The 23,527-nt window shown below is 49.0% G+C and overlaps 1 protein-coding gene and 5 non-coding genes across 8 annotated transcripts in view; all 6 read right to left on the bottom strand.

Moving 5' to 3' along the window:
- Window positions 1–3,551: 3,551 nt before the first annotated feature.
- Window positions 3,552–23,527, bottom strand: part of LOC144094938 (CRISP/Allergen/PR-1-like) — a 67,128-nt gene continuing 47,152 nt past the window's right edge. For all 3 annotated transcript variants that reach the window (XM_077628805.1, XM_077628806.1, XM_077628807.1), the window contains 5 exons: window positions 16,585–16,682; window positions 14,635–14,759; window positions 11,035–11,172; window positions 9,428–9,702; window positions 3,552–4,575 (listed from right to left, as the gene is read on the bottom strand). In XM_077628805.1, the coding sequence (XP_077484931.1) occupies window positions 4,489–4,575; window positions 9,428–9,702; window positions 11,035–11,172; window positions 14,635–14,759; window positions 16,585–16,682 (723 nt within the window). In that variant the 3' untranslated portion in view covers window positions 3,552–4,488. The remainder of the gene's footprint in view (window positions 4,576–9,427; window positions 9,703–11,034; window positions 11,173–14,634; window positions 14,760–16,584; window positions 16,683–23,527) is intronic.
- On the bottom strand, window positions 17,631–17,702 carry TRNAC-GCA (transfer RNA cysteine (anticodon GCA)). The gene has a single exon. It is a non-coding gene; the product is annotated as a tRNA-Cys (tRNA).
- TRNAC-GCA (transfer RNA cysteine (anticodon GCA)) lies at window positions 17,837–17,909 on the bottom strand. Its single transcript has one exon. It is a non-coding gene; the product is annotated as a tRNA-Cys (tRNA).
- TRNAC-GCA (transfer RNA cysteine (anticodon GCA)) lies at window positions 18,050–18,121 on the bottom strand. Its single transcript has one exon. It is a non-coding gene; the product is annotated as a tRNA-Cys (tRNA).
- Window positions 18,273–18,344, bottom strand: TRNAC-GCA (transfer RNA cysteine (anticodon GCA)). Its single transcript has one exon. It is a non-coding gene; the product is annotated as a tRNA-Cys (tRNA).
- On the bottom strand, window positions 18,485–18,556 carry TRNAC-GCA (transfer RNA cysteine (anticodon GCA)). The gene has a single exon. It is a non-coding gene; the product is annotated as a tRNA-Cys (tRNA).

The following is a 23,527-nucleotide window of genomic DNA, read 5'->3' as shown; positions in this document are numbered from 1 at the left end:
CATCGATTAACCTCTTGCCACATCTGTGCACGCCGTGAGCAGACGACACACAGGCGATGAGCGGCGACGCGGTGGCCGGGAAGTGTGAACGAGACAGCATTTCGGCGGCCGCGGATTCCGCTTCCTCTCGCCGCCGAATGTCCATGTGTGAACGCGCCATAAGGGCGGTAGTCTGCGTTGTCGCGTTCGCGATGGGAGGCCCCCGGACTCATCCGCTTCTGCCGTCACCGCTTCGCTCCGTCGGGCGCCTCGCTGCACTTGCCCTCCCGGTCCTTTCGCCGCGCTGCGCTTCTGTTCGCGTGCTCTTTTCGCCCGGGGCCATCCTCTCTTCGAGCCCTCCTCGCTCCTTTTCTTCACTGCGCGCAACTGCTCTGCCCGCCATCCGCCCACGCGGTACTCCCAAATTTTCCTGCCGACAAGGCATTCCCTGCGGGTGTTCACACCTCGCCCTTTTGGCGCGCCTCAACGGCCCGCTTTTTCTTCGTGTCCATCATACCGCCACCCTTAGAGCGCACTTCGTGCCCTCTAATTTCTCTTTTTGCGCCTCTCTTGTCGCATTTCCTTTTAAAACTTACCTCCGCCCTATAAGCCATTCCCTACTCGAGCGAACGGCCCCGTCTGCTCGTATTGTGGGTTTTCTCGTGGTGGCGTGGGCTCCCCGGGGTTGGCCGCACTTGTCGGCACACACGGGGTGCATTGACACGCCTACGCTATCTATGGGCGGTAGTCTGCGTTGTCGTGTTCATGACTCCCCGGACGCATCCGCTTCTGCCGCCACCGCTTCACCCCTTCGGGCGCCTCGTTTCCCGTGGCCTCCCGCTCTCTTTGCCGTCGGGCTGGTTCGCTCGCCACCCCTTCCCGCCTTGGGTCGACCTGGTATCTCTTTACGGGCATTCCATGACCCCAGCCCCTTCGCGGCTTCCTACTTCTTACATTGCGCGCAAATTCCTTGCCCGCCATCCGCTTAAGCGGTAACCTTAACGCGAGGTGGGTGCGCGCACGACACCTTGCGATAATAGACAGTTTTAGCTGTGCGTACGCAAGTGCTTGCGTACGCAAATAGCTACGGCGCTGCGTGCGTTACGCTGTCCGCTCCGAAGTATAGTTTTAGCTGACCGTGCCGTAGCGTCCCTCAGGCGCACGTGGCGCCATCTAGTGACAAGAAGTCAAACCACATCAACGCTCGGTTGAAGAAAATTTCATCCGTGATTACTGATAACTACTGTGAGTGCATTGGGAGCCTTTTTTGTTCCAAGAAGAAAAACTATGCAAACCGAAGAATATGCAAGATCTGGCTAAAAGTTAGAAAACTGCTTCGCCAGGTGTCGTTGCTACGAGGAAAACACACTGAATATAGTTAGGCCTAGGACCTTGAAAATCGCCAAATTATCTGAAAAACAGAGGCTAGTTATCGCTTATACTGCTACGTGTGATCGCTTATACTGCTACGTGTGGGCAAGATTAGGCGAAATAAAAGCGAACCGCTACCATTTTAGCGAGCTATTGCGTCGGAGAATCCAGCGGCGACATGTATTTATTCCGAAGCGGGCAGGCAGGGCGCCGCCATCTTGTCAAAGTTAGCGTACGCAAGCCACGCAAGCGCCGCAACGCAAACTCCGCTGGCTAGCGTACGCAAGGCTAGCGTACGCAAGACGCAAAGCTTGCGCTTGCGTTCTGCGCATGCGCACTACCGTCCCCGCAAACTCCTCGCGTACGCTAACTCTTTGCGTACGCACAGCTAAAACTGTCTAATGTGCTTTTGCGCCACTCTTTGCCGTGCTCCTTTCTACCTGCTCCTCCCCCCCCCCCCCCCTGACATCTCCCCCTCCTCTCACATATTTCTTTAATCCCTCTCCCTTGCTCAGCCCTGTTGCGGTCTTCCCTTCCCAAAGGAGACAGTTATAGGGCTGAGCACTCCCTTTAATTTCACCCCCCTACCCCCCCCCCCCCCCCCCCGACCATTCAGGGAATCTCAATTCCGCCTCACGTCCTCCTGGCGGCCGAAAACTGGCGGACCGCTCGCGAAGCGGACCTGGCGGAAGCCGCTCCGAAACGATCGTACGACGGCCCTTAGCTCGGCTATGCCAGGATATATGTAGCGAAAGCTAACGCATAGCTTGGTTAGCCTTGGTTAATATTGTTTGCAAGTCCAGGTTAGTCTGGTTGTCTGGCTAGTTGTCACGTGACCAGTCACGTGGTGCGGTGCGACCACGGTGGGAATGCGAGCACGGCGAAACTACGAGTTCGTGGCCAATGTAGCTTTCATTACAAAAAGCTGTGTAGCGGGGCTCTCTAGCACATTTGACAGTCTTAAGCTTGGGAGGGTGGAGGACTGAATTCCTCCGGCCTTCGTGAGATTCGGGTCCTTGAGTGTGCAAGATGAGCCGCACTGCAGGGCTAAGAAGAGTACCCCCTGTGCTGTATACTTTTAACGAAGACTGTACATCTACTCCGGCTAGACGATCGACGAAGGCACTTTTCCGAACTATTCCCGTAAGTAAGGCCAGGCCGGCATTTTACGAAATTTTTCGCCGCACAGGAAAACCGACTTTTCCCGTCTGCAGTATCGTTTCAGCTAAGTGGAGCGAGTTCGACGAACTCGCTATGAGGCGAGTGCTTTTGCAGCCAATGTCAGTGAAGTTAATCCTGTGGCGCTGAGCGAATAACTAAACGCGAGTGTCACTCGTTGAGATCGACACGAAATTTGTCCGTTTGACAAATGTTTTAACCAACCACCAAAATTCAGGAGCTTCTGCAAAAAAATATTTATTACAATGAAGTTTAAGCTACCTATTAGCCGCTGCGAAGACATTGCAAAAGACTGCTCATCAGTGTGGTGAAGCGAGCTTGAACACTTTTAAGGGAGCTCTGAAAGGGACTCTAATAAAGTTGCGGTACGCCTGGGATGCTAAAGCACGCCGCTTCCCGAATATTGTCCAGCAAGATTTTTTTTTTAATGTGCTTTGTACAAGATCAGTTATCTGCAGTCAAAATTTGAATTTCAGCGTTTTCGCGCTTTTCCCTCTCCTCAGGTAACTTTTTTTCACGCTGGAAGGTCGGCGCTACTTCGCCGGCCCCACCTCCGGGGGAGAGCTTCCTGACCCGCCGGAGCTACGCGTCTTATTGGCCGCGGCCTTGGTAGCTGCCTGACGTCTGAAAGAATCTTACCAGTAGCCACATCTCAACATGTATTCGTAGATGCGAGCGACGGAGGAGGGTGCGAGCATGAAAAAGTCGCCGGGAAGGGCTCGCCAATTTTCGCTTGCGATTGTGGGTTCTCTGCTGCTTGTAGAAGTGTATTATTTGGCTCAGGCGTTCATGACAACACAATGCAGTGATTGAGCAAGTTGATGTCCTCTCCCCGGAAGGTGTTTCAGACCCCTTTTAAGGACAGTCTTCGCACCTTCGAATTGAAATTACCCTGCTTATATATGGAATTAAGCTTCCTCCAGCTAAGGTCTTCTCATTTTGCTGTTTGCGTTTCGTTTGTTGCTGATAATATAAAATATTCAGCAACTTGTTTTGTGCCTGTTTACAGCAGGATGGCCTATAAACTGAGGACCTCTCTGTGCTAGGGGATAAATGAGATTTTATTTCTGTCTCGGCTACACAGGAATGATCAGAAGAAATACAGATATGGGTCTGTTGCGCAGTAGCTCGGGAGTCGACGCTTGCAACGTGAGACGTCGTCTGCTCCGTGTTTACATGAAAGTGGGGAGGAAGGCGGCGGCCGACGGCTCGTTCGTCTGGCGCGTTGCTCGCGGCTCCTACATTTGCCGTAGACCCGACTCGTCGCTGGTGTGGCTGGCGCCATCTATGGGAGCCTCTTGTAACAGCTTACAAGGCCACAAAATGGCCCGTTCTAATTGCATTCTGCTTGACAGCAGTCTTCAAGCCGACTTGTACGTCAGTACCTGTCGGATCCCAAACATAACTAACGAGAATATACAGTCGCTGGGAGGCTGCATTCAGCTGTATACGTCAGTCACATACTGCGGCCGGGTAGATAGTGTCTAAAGCAGATTATTGATTTAGAGTAGAGCTTAGAGTATAGTTTTGTTTTGGCTCATTGGCGTCAAATTAGGTAAAGCATACACAGATCGCGGCAAAACACTCCATCCATTCGCTACATCGTGTGTGCAAATACACGGTTCTCGAACTGTATTCTAGAAAAGCAGTTAGAATGAAAAACACGCACTTCATTATTTGCTCTCGCTCCTCATAAAACCGTGAATGGGGCAGGCGATCGAATACGTTTAATTTAATCCTCACGTCTGAATGCTTGCTGCAGCCGAGCAATATATATATAGCGGCATATGAACTAGTGTAATCTTGTAAAATGTGCGATATCTTTTCTCCGAGCACCCCGTGTGTGGTTATAAAGGCGTAATTACGGGTCGCTCGGCGATCATGCACCTTTGATTATTCATTAGCGAACTCCGACGCCGAGCCCGAGGTAGTTGCGTCTGTCGGCCGCACGGCGCGGCCTCAGCAGGGTTGCCTGACGAGCAGGACGTCGGTCAGGTCGAAATACTGCGGGGTGCTTTGTGCGTCCACCTTCAGCTCCAGTGTCAGCTGCAAAGACGTAAGATGCGGTCGCTTGCATTTTCTTTTTACGCTGACAGGCACACTGCGTATGCATGCTTGGTGTGCAGTGCACTTAGCAAAAATGGTCTATAGGCTTCCTATAGACTGTATTGCTTTCCTATAGATATTTATTTTTGTTTATTCATAGTCTTAGACTGTCTACAGACAAGAGTCTACCAAAAGTGTATGGCCATAAATCCATAGATTGTCTATAGACTGTCTATAGGATTTGTATTGCCTACAGACTGTTCTCTAGTGTTTGTCTATAGAGTCTAATAGACTTCATGGACACAACTCTATGGACAGCCTATAGACTGCCTAAATAAATTTTTGTAAGCAAAAAGAACAGCCCATAGCAAAGGCAATTAAATGCGCTGCCCGCGCTGTAAGCCAGAGGGTATCGCGCGGGCCGCACCGAAAAGCAATTTCTTTGCACGACAGACATGCTCTGCTTATTCCTACCCTCTGTGTGTACCGCATGAATAGCAATTCGATTTTAACCCAGGTATTGCTAATTTACAGGGTAGGTGTTGTCTTTCGGAACCTGGTTGCACAACAAGCGCGGGAGAGCAGGTAACCATCGGTCTATTCCGAGGGAAAGGAAACCTCACGAGTTTAGGTCACGTTAGGTTATGAGGAAAGAAAATGAGTTCCGGTAAACATCAGTTTCAAAAGCTTTCAGCCAAATAAATAAGAAGTCTTCAGCTTAATATCAGTTGCAAGTCGCGCTGTCGGCTGATTTCATGAATTCATGCATACATGCATGCCTTTCTTGCATGTCTCGTTGCGCACCACTGTTGCCTAACTGAGTACATTGTACCATGCATTTTAGCGTTGTTTGATAAAGCAGGTGTTTTTATAGCCTACACGACGGCGGAGGTTCAATCTTCGCGCTTACTTTCAATCCACTAACGAGCTCGCGAGATGTCGCCACTTGCACAGCCCGAAGGTTCGTGGCGAAAACGAATAGGGCAAGGCGTTTTTTGCGTTCTACAGAATAGAAAGCCGGGCGAGTTGAAGGCTGTACGTGATGTATTTGCGGGCACAAACTTTACATAGACGTCCTGCGTCTTCTTTCCGCGTCTTTTTTAAAGTTTGAGCCCACAAATATATTCCGTTGGTAGCGCGGCAGGAAAGTAGCCTAGTGCGTGCTCTGAAGTCTGCATAATTCGCCACGAGCTTTCACGGGCTTTACGTCAACGACTTGCCTTTGCACACCTTTACAGCATTTATAGCCGGGTTTGTAACGAAAGCTCCAGCGTCGTAGCTGTCAACCTTTTTGCACGGAAAAGCCGAGCTGAGGGACAGCCAGGATATGCGGATCGCTGTCAGTTCAGCCTATCTTGACGGTGTCCTGCGGTTCGCTTTTACCGTGGCACATAAAGCCCCTCGATAATATGAAAGTTCCGCCACTCATTGAACTTTGCCGCCGCCGCGTGACCTCCTCGCCTTCTCCTCGCCCCTTCCCTGAGGGTCGGCTCTCCGCCCGATTTCCTGCGCTACGATTGGTCTCCCTGCCGTTGCCCTTGGAGACGCGGGGGTCCGGCGTTTTGCTTGTGTTTTTCTTTTTCCGTCGCGCCATTTTTCTCCTAGGCTCGGCGAGCGAATAATACGCGCTGCGCTTTTATTGCAACGTGCAAGCGCTATACCACTCTGTTGCGCGTACAACTGCAGCAAGCGGCCTGAAGATGGTTATGCGGTATTCATGATACCATATATATTCAGGTTAGAGGATTAACCACGACGTCATAACGAATGGTTGACGCCGTTGGATGGAAGGCATGCTTCGAGGGTTGTTTGCTGCTTCGTTTTTAGGTTATTTTGCATGCGAGGCCAGAACGGATCGCATCTCCAAAGCATCCGCGCATTGCATCTTCTCTCCAAATAGCGACTGGACTCAAAACGTGCTAGTTCTTGCACCAGCAGCGTCGTCTTTATAACAACAAATCTGCAATTTTATACAGAGAAGCTTTTAGCATAAGATCCCATTGTCCGTCAAATTTCGGGTGGATGAAACTGCTGTATACATGTACAAAGTGACGTTTATTTGAGCTATTACATACACAACTGTTGTATTTCCTTGAGCATGTCTTTTCTCAACTGTCATCAATACTGCATAGCACATTTCTGCACTAGCGTAGACGCTGAATATTATGTGATTCTCCCGTCTGTTACGTGAATCTTGTCAATCAACGTTCTTGTGTGTGCGCGAAAATATATCATCCTGCTGATCATGTTCTCATTTTCTTTAATGATACATTTTTTTGTGATGCCTAATCAAAATACAGCTTTATATCATCTGCTAGATAGTGAAACGAAATTTCAGTGTCAAGTATAATATTACATTATCAAGAGGCGTTTATCTTTCCTAGAGATATATAATGCATTCTCTCATAGGTATACCGAGTATATTCTTAAGCTTCCTTGACACCAGTGCCTAATATTGTTCTATGAATTGCGGTCGATGAGTGGTTGTCTGCGCTCCTTGATCGCATTGAAAGTGCGCAACTGTTTTATTCAGTGAACAGACTAGAATAATAATAATAATTGGTTTTTGGTGGAAAGGAAATGGCGCAGTATCTGTCTCATATATCGTTGGACACCTGAACCGCGCCGTAAGGGAAGGGATAAAGGAGGGAGTGAAAGAAGAGAGGAACAAATAGGTCCGTAGTGGAGGGCTCCGGAATAATTTCGACCACCTGGGGATCTTTAACGTGCACTGACATCGCACAGCACACGGGCGCCTTAGCGTTTTTCCTCCATAAAAACGCAGACTAGAATGAAAAAGCCACTTTCACACTGATGAGACAAACCTATGGACGGAAGATGCACTCATGACTAATTTATTGTGAGCAGGTGCACGCTAAATAAGACTTAGTGCACGCCAGTATGCACAAGCAAAGAAAAACATTTCGAAGCAGTTTGTGTTAAGCCTAGTTACCTCTGTTGTGAGGTTTTTCTTTTAGTTTGGCTAGCTAGCATAATGCGTTTACACTTGCCCTTAGTTTTCCATCTATCGTGCAAGGTTTGGATTTAACTTCAGTTGAATAATTAGCACTAATTAATTCGGGTCGATAACTAGCACAGCTCATTTGCACTGAACATAAGCTCTCAAAAGGCATATGACTCGATGCTATAATGCAAAGGGTGGTTTTGATTGCATATAGATAATTAATGCTAATTAATATGAATAGCTAACTATTTTAAAGCATTTGCATTCATCCTAAACTTTTTAACGGTATATGACTTGATCGTCTAGCTCAAAGTTTGGTTTATACAAAATTAACTAATTAACGCCAATTAACGCGAATCTCTAACTAGCACAATTGTATTACCCTTGGCCTAAGCTTTCCAACGGTATATGACTCGATGCTGCCGCACAAATTTGGATTTTAATTGCAATTTACTAAACATCAATTAATTTGGCCCAGTAATTGGTGAAAATAAATGTATAAGTAACCAATGATCCAAGCTCACGGTTGATCACGTGATATATATACTATGCTTAGACAGCTTGAGAGTAGCGTAATAGACGAAGTCCTCCTTCGACCTTCACTGATCTTGAAGTTCAAAGCACCAGCCTGGGTCATGTTCCGAAGTTTTACCGCGGTGACAGAGTTCATGCCATAAATAAACAAACACAAACAAAGTCAGAGGCAGTATTAGATCAGGTGCACAAAGTAAAACACCTTATCATGTGACTTAAAAAGTTACTGCAGTACAGAACTCGCCTGAAAGCTTTGTTTACATCAGTATTACCCATTCAAACAGTTCTAAGAAGAAACCAGTCTCTTCATGAACATTACTTTGGACATTCTCAATGCTTTTCTCCCAATTTTTCAAATATTCTGCGCACTCCTGGAGCGTAGACCTGGCCCAAAAACACGCACTTCACTCGCTGCTGCAGCCGGCCGGCGGGCGCCAAGGAGAAAAAGCGTGTCGTGCGCAGAGCTCGCAGCCGCCGCGCGAGGAGAAAAGAGGAGGAAAGCGCGGCGCAGGGGAGGGTGTCGCTACTTTCAAATTATCAAGGGGCTTTAGTGGCACAATGCTGCTAGCCCCGACTACCGAACTGCACACGAACTACGCACATTGCCTTAGCGCATAACTAGCACATACGTCAGAGCAGCAGCCGCTATGCTGGCAAACCAGGTGCACTGCGAAAAGGTCGCGTCTCTGTTATTCGTTTATCGAAGCTTGTTCTGGCCGGCACTGCTAAACATATACTGGGAAATTCACCATCATGGCTCCCTTGACGGCAGGTGCAAGCTATGTATACGCCAGTCAATTGTCACTCGGGATTGAAAACTAACCTGCTTCTAGGGCTTAAAACCAGCAGTGGATCATGGTAGTCGGGCCTCCCCCGTTGTTCTCAGGAAGAAGTCCCGGGAGTATTCAAAAACGGAGGGGTGTGGTCTTCAGAAAGCCCTTACCAGTGCTGTCTGCTGTGTGAACGTCGACAGAAGTTACCGGCCTGTGAGCACAGAACGCGTGCGCCGATAGCGCCCCAAATGGGAGTGGTGTATCGGTTGCGGGAACACTAGCGGTACATGCTAATATGTTTCAAGGAATGTGAGGGCAGATGTAAGCAAGGGGGGCTGCGACGTCCGAACTTGGCTCCCGGGGTCCGCATATATAAACGGCGAGCTTTGGTATGCATGCGCTCGACGCTGCCACTCATACGAAGACATGAACAATCCGTGACTCTCTGCCACTTTGTCATACCATGCAGAGCTCTTCACTTAGCAATTTTTGTGATAGTATGCGGGTAAATCGAGTTACAGCAACGGAACGTGGCCGCTTAATGACCTGTGCATAAACGTACACATCCTCCTTCACTCACCTGCACCTGGATGGGCTTGTTGATGGTGATGCTGTAGGGAGTCCAGTGGGTGTAGTGGCGCGTCAGGGCGCTGCTCTTGAGCACGTTCCGGTCGAGCACGTGCAGTCGCACGTGCAGCTCGGAAGAGCCTCCCGCGCCGTCGCGGAAGGGACCCTTGCGGAACAGGAAGCGTAGGCAGCACGAGGCCGACTCGTTGTCCGGCACGGCCAGCACCCGGTCCAAGGTGACGGCCGCCGTCCCGTTAGGACCCACGGTGGTGGTCAGGTAGCCGCTACCTGAGGGAGGCGCGGCGCGGAGGGATCGGTCCGATGAGGGACACAACGTGATCCGGAATTGTACAGCTGCCACAAGAACTGGCACCTGAGGTATGTGTTGAGTACAGCTGACATGACGCAACTTCCCGCGGGACTCATGTTAGCGGTCCTAGCTTGGTATCCCCGCAATGGTGTATGCGGTGTGCATGCGTTGGGTGTGCCACGACACCGCGGACCTAAGCTCGCGGCAGTTGGGCCCATTCATATGCCCCTGGACGTGCGACCGGCTTCACCCCTGCTCTGTGTAGTTTTGAGGCGTTAGACCGCACATATTACACCGCACCAAATAACCACAGAGGGTCGAAAGCCGTCCACTACGCCGCCTTTCTCTTTCCCTTGTCTTCTTTCACTCCCTTCTTCATCCGCTACCTGAGTGCGTGGCTGAGGTGTCCCGAAAGCGAGACACTGCGCCTTTACATTCCTTATTTCCAATTTCCCCTCCTCGCCATGAGATGCAGGCTAGTATAAAGTGCAGCCCGCTCCGATTTCCAGCTCCAGCCGATTGCTGGTGCAAAATTTCCTGCGTGAATTTATCTATATAGTTTGCGAAGCACCCGTTATCAGTAACTTAGTTTTCGATAGCCAGCTGTCTCTCATTCTAGAAACGTCCTTGACCACTTACGAAGCAAGAACGACATTCAGGCTATTTCCTAAGCTAGAATTCTTAATATTGCTTTTTCACCAAGTAAGGAAGCTATTTTTATTGAATTTCACTCTAGCTCTGCGATATCGTAATTAACTCGGGGCGCAACTCTTCCGTCAGCACTCTCGGGCACGGGCTCATTGCAGCGCCACCTATACCAGATTTTGTGCTATATGAGAATGACGACACAAGCCTCTTTAGCATTCAAGGTCTGATCGATCCCTGCACTTGGAAACAACACATCTGATCGTCCTCTTGAACAGACAACCGACCAAGCTGGTATGAGCGGTAATGGAAGCGTACTAAAAAAATAGAGTGCTGCAGTGCTTCTTATATACTTTTGACTTGTGCTTGGCGCATGATGGTCTTAGTTGCCTACGTGCCATAAAAAAACAACACACATATCCTTTTGACTGTTTTGTTGTCTGTCGCTTTGTTGCTGCTTCACTGGAACTTCGTTTTATTTCATGTACCGCCAGACACCATGCGTTGCATTTCAATCCGTCTGTTGCGTACTTTGGTAGCCTCGCCTGTATGTTGTGCATAACCAGGGAGTTATGTCTGTATAGCAGCAGCCTCTGCTGAGAGATATTGCTCCGGGGGCATACGCAGTATGCGCGAGAATGGCTGCGCGGCCACTGCCCACTCACCGCCAATGAGGCGACGCACTTGGAAGCTCCCGTAGGGTTCCTCCTTGATGGGGCAGTCGAGGTGGGGCGCGTGGAAGTTGCAGTAGAAGATGGTGCCCGCTGGTAGCGCCACCTGGGGTCCATCAGCATTCTCCGACTCTAGAGGACGGAGCGTGGAATGGGGACGTGGGAATGGCGGACACCACTCGACGATTCACACTTTTCTGACATCAAGACAGTTCGCTTAATGAGCCGCACCACCGCCCGCGAGTGTGTCGCATCGATTCACTTTGCGCAAGTCTCGTCTGCTACAAATCGGTTAACCACAAGATGGGATTTGGTTTGCCACTGTGCCACCCGACACGCTCTTCATGTGTGGATTGGCCCTTGTGTCGATCGATCTTGACGCGACACTGAAGCCAGTTTCGTACACAGATATGTTTGCCTCTGAGAAGTCGTAAGCAGGGTTTCAATAAAATATCAATTTGACGTCGGAATTACTCCATTTTTGTCGGCCGTTACGATTGGCTCTCGCGAAGCCACGCCCCACATTACCTCTTTGTCGTTGGCTGAAGCCGAGTAATGGACGGGGAAATCGCGTCGCCTTAGCCAATCGCAAAGAACAAATGAATGAAAGAAATCTGAAGAAATTTAAAATTCCCTCTAATATTACAGAAGCCCAGAGGGGCCTTCAACTAAATCGCTTTGCACTGCGTGGTTTTCAGCGCGAACGTGATCAGTGGCGTAATTACGAATATTCCCTCCCCACCTCTTTTTTCGCGGGGTGTCTAACAACCCTCGGACCAGCTGCAAGACCAACTGGGCCTCGTGCGCCAGGCCCGCTTCCTTCTTGGTGCTTCAAGCGACCAAATTATAATGCTCCTATATACTACTGGTGTATACGCACTACTTCCGAACGGAGAGAGTTGCTTGTGTTTTTGACAGGAGCCATTTCCTTGATGGGACAAGATAATCTTGGTTTAACTAACGGTACCAGACGTTGGTTAAGCCAGCCTATGCTGCAACACACACACACACACACACACACACACACACACACACACACACACACACACACACACACACACACACACACACACACACACACACACACACACACACACACACACACACACACACACACACACACACACACACACACACACACACACACACACACACACACACACACACACACACACACACACACACACACACACACACACACACACACACACACACACACACACACACACACACACACACACACACACACACACACACACACACACACACACACACACACACACACACACACACACACACACACACACACACACACACACACACACACACACACACACACACACACACACACACACACACACACACACACACACACACACACACACACACACACACACACACACACACACACACACACACACACACACACACACACACACACACACACACACACACACACACACACACACACACACACACACACACACACACACACACACACACACACACACACACACACACACACACACACACACACACACACACACACACACACACACACACACACACACACACACACACACACACACACACACACACACACACACACACACACACACACACACACACACACACACACACACACACACACACACACACACACACACACACACACACACACACACACACACACACACACACACACACACACACACACACACACACACACACACACACACACACACACACACACACACACACACACACGTTTTTGTTCTGTAACTTGACCTGCATCGTACCGCTAATACAGAAGCTCTTTCTGTGGCTTTAATGCGGTCTTAAAAAACGAGCCGAATATGGGCGCCGCATGTGACGCGACGCTTGTATATATGCGGTGCCTCGATATCCAGGCACCCTAGCGTGACGCTGCGCGTCTTTCGCCCACTGCTGTCAAATGTGAGAATGTGAAACTGCGGCACCCACGAATCCGCCGACTAGGAATGCGGTTCTGTCCGTCGCGTGGGACCACCTTCGAAGAAAAACGCCTTGGAATGCGAACTGGAGCCTCGAGAGCGGCGCCAGCACCAAGGACATTTTCTAAAGGCTAAACAGAAGCGGAGAGATTAAAGGCACTATGTTTGGTGTCTTTGCATTTCCTGTGAAGTAGTACTGTCTCGTTTGTTTTCCTGCGACTTGCGCCTTTAATGAAGCGACACCGCGCTTAGCAATTAGGCCGCGTCTGGTGACCGCTGGCTGCGGTGGCCGTGCTCTCTTGAGCAGAAGATCCCACACTGGGGAGGGTAAAGTGCGCAGTGGAGGTTGCACCCAACCTAGAACACTGTAGTTACGCTGAACCTTTGCGATGGCGTCACTGCACCGTCAGGGTTACAGCGCGGCCAGCACCGTTTGTTTTTTTGGCAGAATGTGTGCACAAAAAGATAAGCATTGTTAAAGATTCAGTGCTTCAATAAGGTTTACAATCTGTTTGAAAATGACAATATTATTGCATTTGAGCACTTTGAAATTAAAAAGGGCGCACTAACGATGTCTGTAATTTCCACTGTAATAGCGCCCATGGTGGTGCACGTTAGAAAGAAGAACGACGTTGCCAGATTAGTACGTGCTTGCCCTGAAATTGGTCTTCATAATTATGAACGGCTGCCTATCAAGAGAGGTTACAATAATGGCCACCACCAGGGTTAGCAGGAATGTCAAGAGGATGCTCATCGAACTTCTGCCACCGCCACCCTCGTATCTGAAGTAAGTATATCAGGCACCAGCAGCAGCGACAAGCGCAGGCGGTGGTGGTGGGGAAAACTTTACTTGAAACACGGCAGTTTAGGACACGCAGTTGCATGCCATCCACGTGCATGCCGTCCCACTATGACATGATGAAAAGTCGCTGTGAGAGAGTTCACTCGCATTTCGTTCGTCAGCGCCGCGTCGTACCGTGTGCTTTGGAGTTCTCGCGGCAATGTGCTCTTCCCTTCGGGTATGCTAATTAACCCGTCACACTCATCAGGTAGTTCAGAAAATTCTTTAGAGCAGGAGCGGCAGGTAGCAATGCAGATATTCGTGAAGTCGCCCGCTCTCTAGATGGCCACTGTACGGTGCTGACCAGGCGACGAGTCGAGCATCTCGTTATGGCATTGCACACCCTTGGTAAAGACTGCCCGGGCGGCATTCATGGCATGGTTGGTGCACTTATGCTCCTGAAGGCCGAAAAAGGTCTTGGAATGTGAGTACGCAAGTCATGCACGTATCTAAGAAGATGAGAGCCAGGGCCCCTCCCTCACAAATCGTGATTCAGCCCCCCCCCCCCCCTTTCCTTTCCAAATGTCTTATCAGCACTGGTGTTCGGTATGCATCGCCCAGGGACTAACTACAACCCTAATTAACATAAGATATTACCTTGGGCCCCTCCCGAAAAAAAAAATTTAGCTGCGCGCCTCACCCTAAAGAGTTTGAGCTTGAGGGGTGCTACAGGCGCTCGACTCGGGGCAGAAAAGCAAACTTTGTGGCCCGAGGACTTTTCACCAATACTGTGCATGCGCGCCCAATTTAATCACTTGTGCTTGAGAGAGTGGTCCTTACTGCACAGGGCACCGAATCCGGAGTCGTGTCTCCAGAAAGTGCTGTTGGCCGCGCATCGGGTGCCGGGTGGGCAGCGTGAGCACGGCTCTCCGGGCAGGTACACGCGGCTGTTCAGGTAGTTGCCCCTGCACGAGGCCGGCCCCGCCAGTAAGACCAGGCGCATGCTACCAACGCTATCTGCTATTCCCCCAAAAGCTCGAAAGGGTACACAGGTGCGCCATTTTTAAACCTTTTGTTTCATTCTGGCCAATCAGTTAGACGCGAATCTCGATGCGCATTTAGTACTCCCTTAGTCCTATAATATTATTTTAGGTGCGGAGAAAGGAGGCAAAGGCCTATATAAACTTAAACACGCATTCAAGTGAGGACAGATGGAATTTGCACCAACTCACTGTACTTATTCCAGGGGATTGTGAGATTACTACTAAGGACGGTTGCAGACTAAAATGCCCATCCTGTCGGAATTATTTTTTTTTAACCTGTTGCAACTATACACAACACCGATCGGCCATGAAACGCCACCGTATACTGACACCTGTAAAAGTGTACTCACCGAGAATGCAAATCAATCGCCACAGTGAGGGAGATGGTGGATTCCTCTATGCAGTCCACAGTGTTCAAACCATTAAACCTCCTGCTTGAAGGTGATACGGTAACCGTCTCGATCACTGATCATCGTAGTGGGGTATCTCGGCAGAAACTTTCCTCAGCTTGAACGCTGTTCCCGTCAAACTTCCTAGAATTTTGACCGTAATTTCATTGTTCGCTATTAATAGCTGGTGTTTATATATTTTAAATCTGTTTCGAAGGACTCACGTTCGTTCGGAACGACCATTAAAATCTCACTGAGTTTTGTATTGATCATGCTCTCCATGCTCTCCTTAATCGACGATTCCATCTAGATGTGCACCCTAACATTACAAGGTACTCGCAATGCCAAGAATATATATATATATATATATATATATATATATATATATATATATATATATATATATATATATATATATATATATATATATATATATATATATATATATATATATATAGTAGCTGAAGTAACCTTTAATTCTTACAGTGTAGTTGGAAGCAGTGCTAACTGCTATATGTAACGTCGTCATCTGTATGCACATTTTACAGCGATATTTGCTAAATGGTGCACATCCACAAAAACATTGGACGGGTGGCTTCGCAAGAAGTTAAAAGATCTCGCAAGTTTTTACTACGTCAGAATACAGCTCGCGGTGATTCTTCAAAGATGCCCTTTAATCGGTCACTCTGCATCATGATATTATAATGTCTTAGAATGCCTGTTACGTTGGGGGCAGAGGCCTAGTAGGTTAAGACTAAATTAGTTTTTTTTTTTTAAGACAGGTTCTTTTGACTCGCGGTCACAAGCGTCTGCGCGTTTCACGGAGTCGCCAATTACCCTTCCCGGATATTTTTGTTTCGTAAAAATATGCAAACTTCTGCGCAATTCTTGCAAAACGCCGATGGCTCTGAGCATATTCTATTGAAGGGGACCATGTTTTACACGGATGCTGTTAAAGTGAAGGTGATGTTGGCAGTTGGCCCACCTACAAAAATTCCAAAGGACACCCAAAAACCTGGCAGTATGCACGAACCCGAGAAAATGGATTAAGGTGGATTTATCGGTTGGATTAGTATAATCGCATATGATAATCCAATGGAAGGTCCTAGAACATTCTAGAATGTGATCACTCAAACATACGCCGGAGTTTTGGCGGGAAAATCGCAAGAACAGCATGTCATTAGACACTCGCCGTAGATGCCATAGCAGGCAACCTAAATGCTACCGCGTTTCCTTTAAGAATGCACTTAAGAAGACTCCCAAGCTTTTCTTGGGTAGGAGGGGTAGGGGAGGGGGTTAAGTTTTGAGGTACATTTATCACTTTCATGCACATCGCGACAGTCGCGTAGTGGACTCACGCCGGACCGTAGTTGCAGACGTAGGACTGCACAAACCAGCTTCCCCTGGTGAACAGGGAGTAGCCGCAGCCGATGGACCACGTCTTAGCCCACACCATCTGCGGTGGTAAACAGCAAATCATTTCTTCTTATTTCGTTTAGTTTCCACAAGCTCGCTTCCCCCACGCAGATGTATGTACATGTATCGAACTCGACTTTTACACAGCGGTCGCGCTCGTTGGTTTTTCGAAAGTAGTCAGCACCGCAACTGAGAGTGAACTGATTGCATCGTAGGCAATGATTTCACGGTCTCCGCTCTTTTATTCGCCGCGAGCCACAGCTGCTAGAGGAACACGGACTTTATTTTTATCGGCAGCACATTTCTCGCCTCGTCGCTGGCAGCTGTTACGAATCCACGTGTGCTTTGCAGTTGTTGCTTCGTGTTCATGAAACGATGGGCGTGCACACGACTAATCGCTCGAGCTGCCCGACTCCAGCTGAGCAAGCGCTGTATCTAGCAGACACAGCCAGCGGCTTATCACGAAACAGTGCTGCAAGTATCCCTGTCCGCGTGCCCTCTAGCCCAACTTGGTGTTTCGCACCTTTTCGCATCAGCACGCCTAAGAACTCCAACTTCATTATTTTTCAGAGGCTGCGATGCAAGACCGAAACGTTTTTAGTAAGGATGGAGGCCACGCATAGACCTTCTACTTTCGACAGAAGTCGTACAGCTAGCAAGGCCGTAAACTCGTACAGCAGCGACAACTCTGCCACTGCATCGCAGTACCGCAGGGCGCTGAATGAAGAGATGTAAGATTACAACGCAACTCAGCCAAATAATATGTGAGAAGGCGTTACAAAAAAACTCGGACTTTTTTCCCCCCCGTAGGAAAGTATATGAATGCGATATCTGTGTCGAACAGTGCCCTCCTGGCGTCATCCATGAGTCCAAGTCCCACTTGACCATGTGATCGCAGGGCTTTCGGTTGTAACATATTACGATGCTGATGCCGATTACCTCGGCACTCATAAAAATAAATATTCTCCATAAAAGAAAGACACAAGAAAGGGGGCACCCGGGTTTGAACCGGGGACCTCTCGATCTGCAGTCGAATGCTCTACCACTGAGCTATACCCCCCGACGTGCCACTTTCTATGAAAAGGTACTCTTGATACGTAAGTCAGCAATTTCTTCCGGTTACGACATATTACGACACGGAATACCTCGGCAGCTACAAAAATAAATATTCATCTCAAAAGAAAGAGGTAAGTAAGGGAGCACCCGGGTTTGAACCGGGGGATCTCTCGATCTGCAGTCGAATGCTCTACCACTGAGCTATACTCCCAGATGACTTCGCAGGTGTGGAAAGATCCTATTGATCCGTAACTCTGCAATGTTGTCCGGTTTCTACATATTCCGACACTGATACCGGTTATCTCGGCAGTCATAAAAATAAATATTCTCCATAAAAGAAAGACACAAGAAAGGGGGCACCCGGGTTTGAACCTGGGACCTCTCGATCTGCAATCGAATACTCTACCACTGAGCTATACCCCCAGATGACTTCGCGATATGGAAAGATAGCACTTTCTATGAAAATGTGCTGTTGGTACATAAGTCTGCAATTTCTTCCAGTTACGACATATTACGACGCAGAATACGTCGGTAGCTATAAAAATAAATATTTACCATAAACGAAAGACAAGAAAGGGGGCACCCGGGTTTGAGCCGGGGACCTCTCGATCTGCAGTCGAATGCTCTACCACTGAGCTATACTCCCAGATGACTTCGCAGGTGTGGAAAGATCCTATTGATCCGTAACTCTGCAATGTTGTCCGGTTTCTACATATTACGACACTGATACCGGTTATCTCGGCAGTCATAAAAATAAATATTCTCCATAAAAGATAGAGGCAAGAAAGGGGGCACTCGGGTTTGAACCGAGGACCTCTCGATCTGCAGTCCAATGCTCTACCACTAAGTTATACCCCCAGATGACTTCGCAGGTGTGGAAAGATCCTACTGATCCGTAATCCTGAAATTTCTTGCGATTAATGTTACCTCACTAACATAGAGCGCTAGCACGCTTTATAATCGCTTTTTCGAGAACATTTTTAAGCAAGGCTTCTCCTTCTAACTTTCTTCAATATCCCCCTCTCCTTTTCTCATTATGCGTAATGGCAAGCATCTCGAAAAAAAAAGACACTACCACAGAATGTGCGGCTAAAAAATTATTCCCAATTGGAAGAAGCGTATAATGATTTTCCCCAGGCGACGGTCAAGGAGCAACGACGAAGTTGGAAGCAGCAGATCTCCAGGAGACGCATTTCGAAACGGTCGACATTTTATACAAGCCCAAGCTCAGTCAAGAACCTCTCACCTTTATGGCGTTAATGATTTGAACCGCAGCCTCCAGAAACGCGTCGAAGGTCGCCTATTTCCTTATCACGCCCACACCACGTAATGAGCTTTATACGGCTGCAAAATTCGAGATGAGTACAGCTGGAGCCGCTCGAATGAATAATGATTAAGTGGCCGGTACCAGCGTTGACGAGCAACCGGATTTTTTTTTTTTTTACTGAAGGAATATAAGTAGTGCCCTCCGTTATCGCGTTTAATTTTTTTCGGAATTCGGGGGGTTAAAATAAGGCGCTATATTTGGTTTCAAATTCGCATACAAATCGGATTGTTAACAAAAAGTCATCATAGATGTTCTGATTTTTTTCTATTAATAGCAGTTAATACAGCATTCACTTTTTTATATGAAGTGTTGTTTTTTCCTCACAATGTTTTTAAAATGGAAAGGACAGGTCGCATCAAGAAAATCTTAGTCAAACTCGGATATTTATTTTCTTATCTAGTGCACTTATTTTTCGCCGTGCATTATCATACCCATGCGCAGAACTGCGTCTGTATGTTTTTGTTTGTGTACTGTAAAAACCCTCAAGACCAAAAAGGCCATCTTACCATCCTCACTGCCTCTCCTCTTGCTCTCCCTTGCGTTTTCTCAGAGCTTTGGAATAGGACGTCGTTAGCTTGTAGGTAGCACTCTACAGTGCTGCTAATAAAGAGTTTTAGCATTACCGGAGAGCATGGAGTATTCACCGATGTCGCAGCGGGCGCCATTTTGTTGTCTGTGAAGCACTGGGAAAGGCCGCGCGCGTGTCTAATGAGATTATCGCCGCCTGCTCCGGCCGGCACTATTGAAGCCGCACCCTCGACAACAAAATGGTGTCCTTGGCGTCATCTCAATATATGGAAACTCGTCGCTGTTGTCGTGCTTACGTAAGCTTGTCAAATTTTCCGTGCAGTAATAGCTTCCGCAGTTAGCGTACTTACAGCATAACCGTGCTAAAACTTAAACAAGGCGGCCAGACAGCGCCTGTGTTATGTCCTCTAACTTCAAAAACATTGAAGGGTAACCACGCGGGCTAGTTGGTGTGGATATACATAATGAAACGAGAAACAAAAGCGGGAACACAAGCGCTGTATTGGGAAGGACGTCCGGGACAACTAGCCCTGTCCTGTGTAATTCCTCTTGTTACCGATTTAAGCATGAAATGCTTGTAGCTCCCTTTGTCGGCACGCTGCTGGTGACCTTGGCGCCATAACAGATGAGAACATGGCGCCTAGCCTAAACGAACATTCGTGAACCATTCAGTTCACCCGCCCCTGGTGCCTGCGTGCTGCGCTCCCACCGGGGCAGCGCATGCGTCAACAGCGTCGTGAAAGCCAGCGCGCGGCGCGAAGTAACCTAAAGCGGAAACTGGATGATCATTTCCTATACTCTTTTTTTTTTATTCGAAGACTTGCCATGTGGCATAAGAAGAGGCTGACGATAAGCTAAAGTAGGCCGTGGAGCCTATTCCCTTTAAGAAACCTTAGCAGGCTCCGGCTATTAGCGTTGTTTGCCCGTTAGCCACAAGGACCGGTGTTCCTCCCTTGCAGCTGTTAGTCCAAATTCCAGTAATCGTCTTCTTCTTTAGTCCCGATTTCCTGGGCAAGTCGACAAAAGGTGGTGAATATCCACCTCAGAGGCCAGCATGGAAAATTAAGGACATATGCTGAGCAATTCTTGAGAGCCCCATCGGCATGTGACCGACGGGGTAATTAGGGCCGCCCATTCCTTGTCCTTCTAAGGGACACCTCCTCCAATCCCGCTGAGTTAAGAGAAGGGGTTAGAGTCTTCGGTTTAGACCGAAAATAACCGATAAAAGTGTGCCAATTTCACCTTTCGAAGTTCGGTTTTAACCGAAAAAGGTCAGTATTCCTGGCATGCAAGGCATAGCTAGCTGCAGGGTTGCGAGGTCCTAATTCGAAAGTGAGCCATAAAAATAACAAAAGTAGTCCAAAAGTAGCCAACGTGTCACCGAAGTGTCAAAAGTAGCCAAAAATAACGCCAAGGCTGCAGAAGCACACCAGAAGCACAAAAGTCGCAAGAAATTTATAATTCTTGTAGGACGAAGGGTAACAGTGGATGTGAATGACATTTGAAGTATAAAAGCATAGCTAATCAAATGAAAAGAAATACATGAAAGTCATGGAAAAGAAGCATGGAAAACACGATGAATTTCTGAAGGCAGAGAAGGTGGCGGAAAAGTAACCACGTAATCGGAAGAGTTCTCCTTCTCTCCAGAAGATAAATAATTTGCGGCGCATAACTATTTTAATTCCCATAAATATGTGGTATGCGTGGCATTTTTTATTGCACGAAATGTTTTCACTGCTCTGTAAACAAGGGCATGATTTGTACCGTTTTTCTCTTGTGACCCTTTTTTCAACTTTCTATTGCAAAAACAGACTGATCGCCACGTGCAGTTGATATATATCGAAGGCATAGAAAGCACAGCCTTGGTCAAATTTTTTCAGGTCACTTGGGTTGCTTTTCAGCAGCATACTGGGGCACTTATGGCTCCCCTGAAGCTCTATATCGCTGTACGATACGAAGCTCCTTCGTCCTCACGTTTCAAAACATTTTGGTCTACAGCGTTTCCCACTAATCGGCTAAAAGGAAATCATGTGCCTTGAAAAATTTTAACCACGACTGTAATTCTCAGCTTCATACAACTGGCTGTCGGGCTGTCATGGGGGGCCGATCAACGAGCTTTGAACCAGGAGTCAACTGAGGAAGCAAGGTATATCAGCTAAGTTGCAAGTCACTTTCCTATTTGGCTGATGCGCATTGAGTAAATGGAGATGGGGTATCTCTTATTGCTGGCTCTAAGGAAACCTACGTATGAGCATTGCATAGCGGAGGCGGAGTTTCGGAGTCTTGCCTGGGAGAACACAAGAGCAGCAGGAGCGAGAAGTATTTTAGGCCTAGGACATGATTACAGGTAAACTTTCATCAAAAGGCCAGGCCCCGCAGAATAATGGCGTCCACGTGTGGTATTCTGACACAGTCAAGCAAGGACGCACTCGGATCACGGGCGAAAAGAAAGGTTCGTTATTCAGTCCTGACTTTGATTTCAAGAGTAGCCAAGTTCAAGTTTTTCACGACGAACTGTGCAGCGGCGCAGACAGGAGCGCTCGCGCTAGGCCAGTGGCCATGAAATTACCTCATTGCCATCGATCATCGCTTCTCTTTCTTCGGCTGGTCGCCACGTAACATTTGGTGCGAGGTGCGGAGTTAATCCCCGTCCTGGTCCGGGAGCTTCGGCGCATGCGGGAGCCGCGGTCGTCGACCGTGAGTTCTTGGTCAGCGTCGCCCGGCCGTGCCCCAACCTTTCAGACCCGAACCGATCTCGCCGTTCTTCCCCAGCCCCGCCCACCGCCGAGACCACTCAACACGATGAATTGAACCTGGCTCAAGGAGCCGACCTCATCGACCCGAGACGCTGCCCACACGTGACGACACCGTTCCCCTGCCCATGCCGTTCGGCGCGTCCTGGGGCCCTGGCCGTCGGCTCCTGGTGACCTACGGCCAGGAAGCTTCACGGGCCAGGAATCATTCAGTCATGTTCTTCATCGTGGCGGCCAGCACATCACCACTTTCTGCTTCCTGTCCCGCCACCTCTGAAGCCCATCACCACTTCGCGCGTCTCTTTGTCATCGATCGGGACGATCGCTCGGTGGCCCCGGGCAGTGTGACGAAGTTGGCAGTGGCCCGAGACGGAGCGCTCGCGCTAGGCCAGTGGCCATTAAACCATCTCATTACCATCAGTCATCTCGCCTCATACTTCGGCTGGCCGCCACGTAGCATTTGGTGTGAGGTGCGGAGTTCATCCCCATGCTGGTCCGGGAGCTTCGGCGCATGCGGGAGCTGAGGTCGTCGGCCGTGAGTTCTTGGTCTGCGTCGCCCGGCCGTGCCCCAGCCTTTCAGACCCGAACCGATCTCGCCGTTCTTCCCCCGCCTCGTCCACCGCCCAGACCGCTCGACACGATGAACTGAACCTGACGCAAGGACCCGATCCCACCGACCCGAGACACTGCCCACATGTGACGACACCGTTCCCCTGCCCATGCCGTTCGCTGCGTCCTGGGGTGTCGACCGTCGGCCCCTGGCGACTGCGGCCCGGAGGCTTCGTGGTCCAGGAATCATTCAGCCATCTCATTCATTGTGGCGGCCAGCACCTCACCACTTTCTCGTTCCTGTCCAACCATCCTCTTAAGCGCGTAACCACTTCATGCGTCTCTTTGTCACCGATCGGGACGATCGCTCGGTGGCCCCGGGTAGTGTGACGAAGAAGGCGACGAACTGTGCAGTGGCGCGGGCAGGAGCGCTCGCGCTAGACCAGTGGCCATAAAATCACCTCATTGCCATCGATCATCGCGTCTCTTTCTTCGGCTGGCCGCCACGTAACAATATTCTCGGATAAGCAACGTAGTTTTGCGATTTGAGGAATTGCTCCGCCAGCTTACACGTCTCTGCAGACCAGGAAGCATCATCTCCTCGCCGTCTTCTGGCTAAGTACTCTATGCTCACTGTCATCACCTGTTTAGAGTAGTTAGTCGGTTAAGTAG

This window comes from Amblyomma americanum, chromosome 6 (genome assembly GCF_052857255.1).
Source record: "Amblyomma americanum isolate KBUSLIRL-KWMA chromosome 6, ASM5285725v1, whole genome shotgun sequence".
Lineage (NCBI taxonomy): Eukaryota > Metazoa > Arthropoda > Arachnida > Ixodida > Ixodidae > Amblyomma > Amblyomma americanum.
Note: the sequence above shows the minus strand (reverse complement) of the source record. Positions and strands in the feature narration are given on the sequence as shown.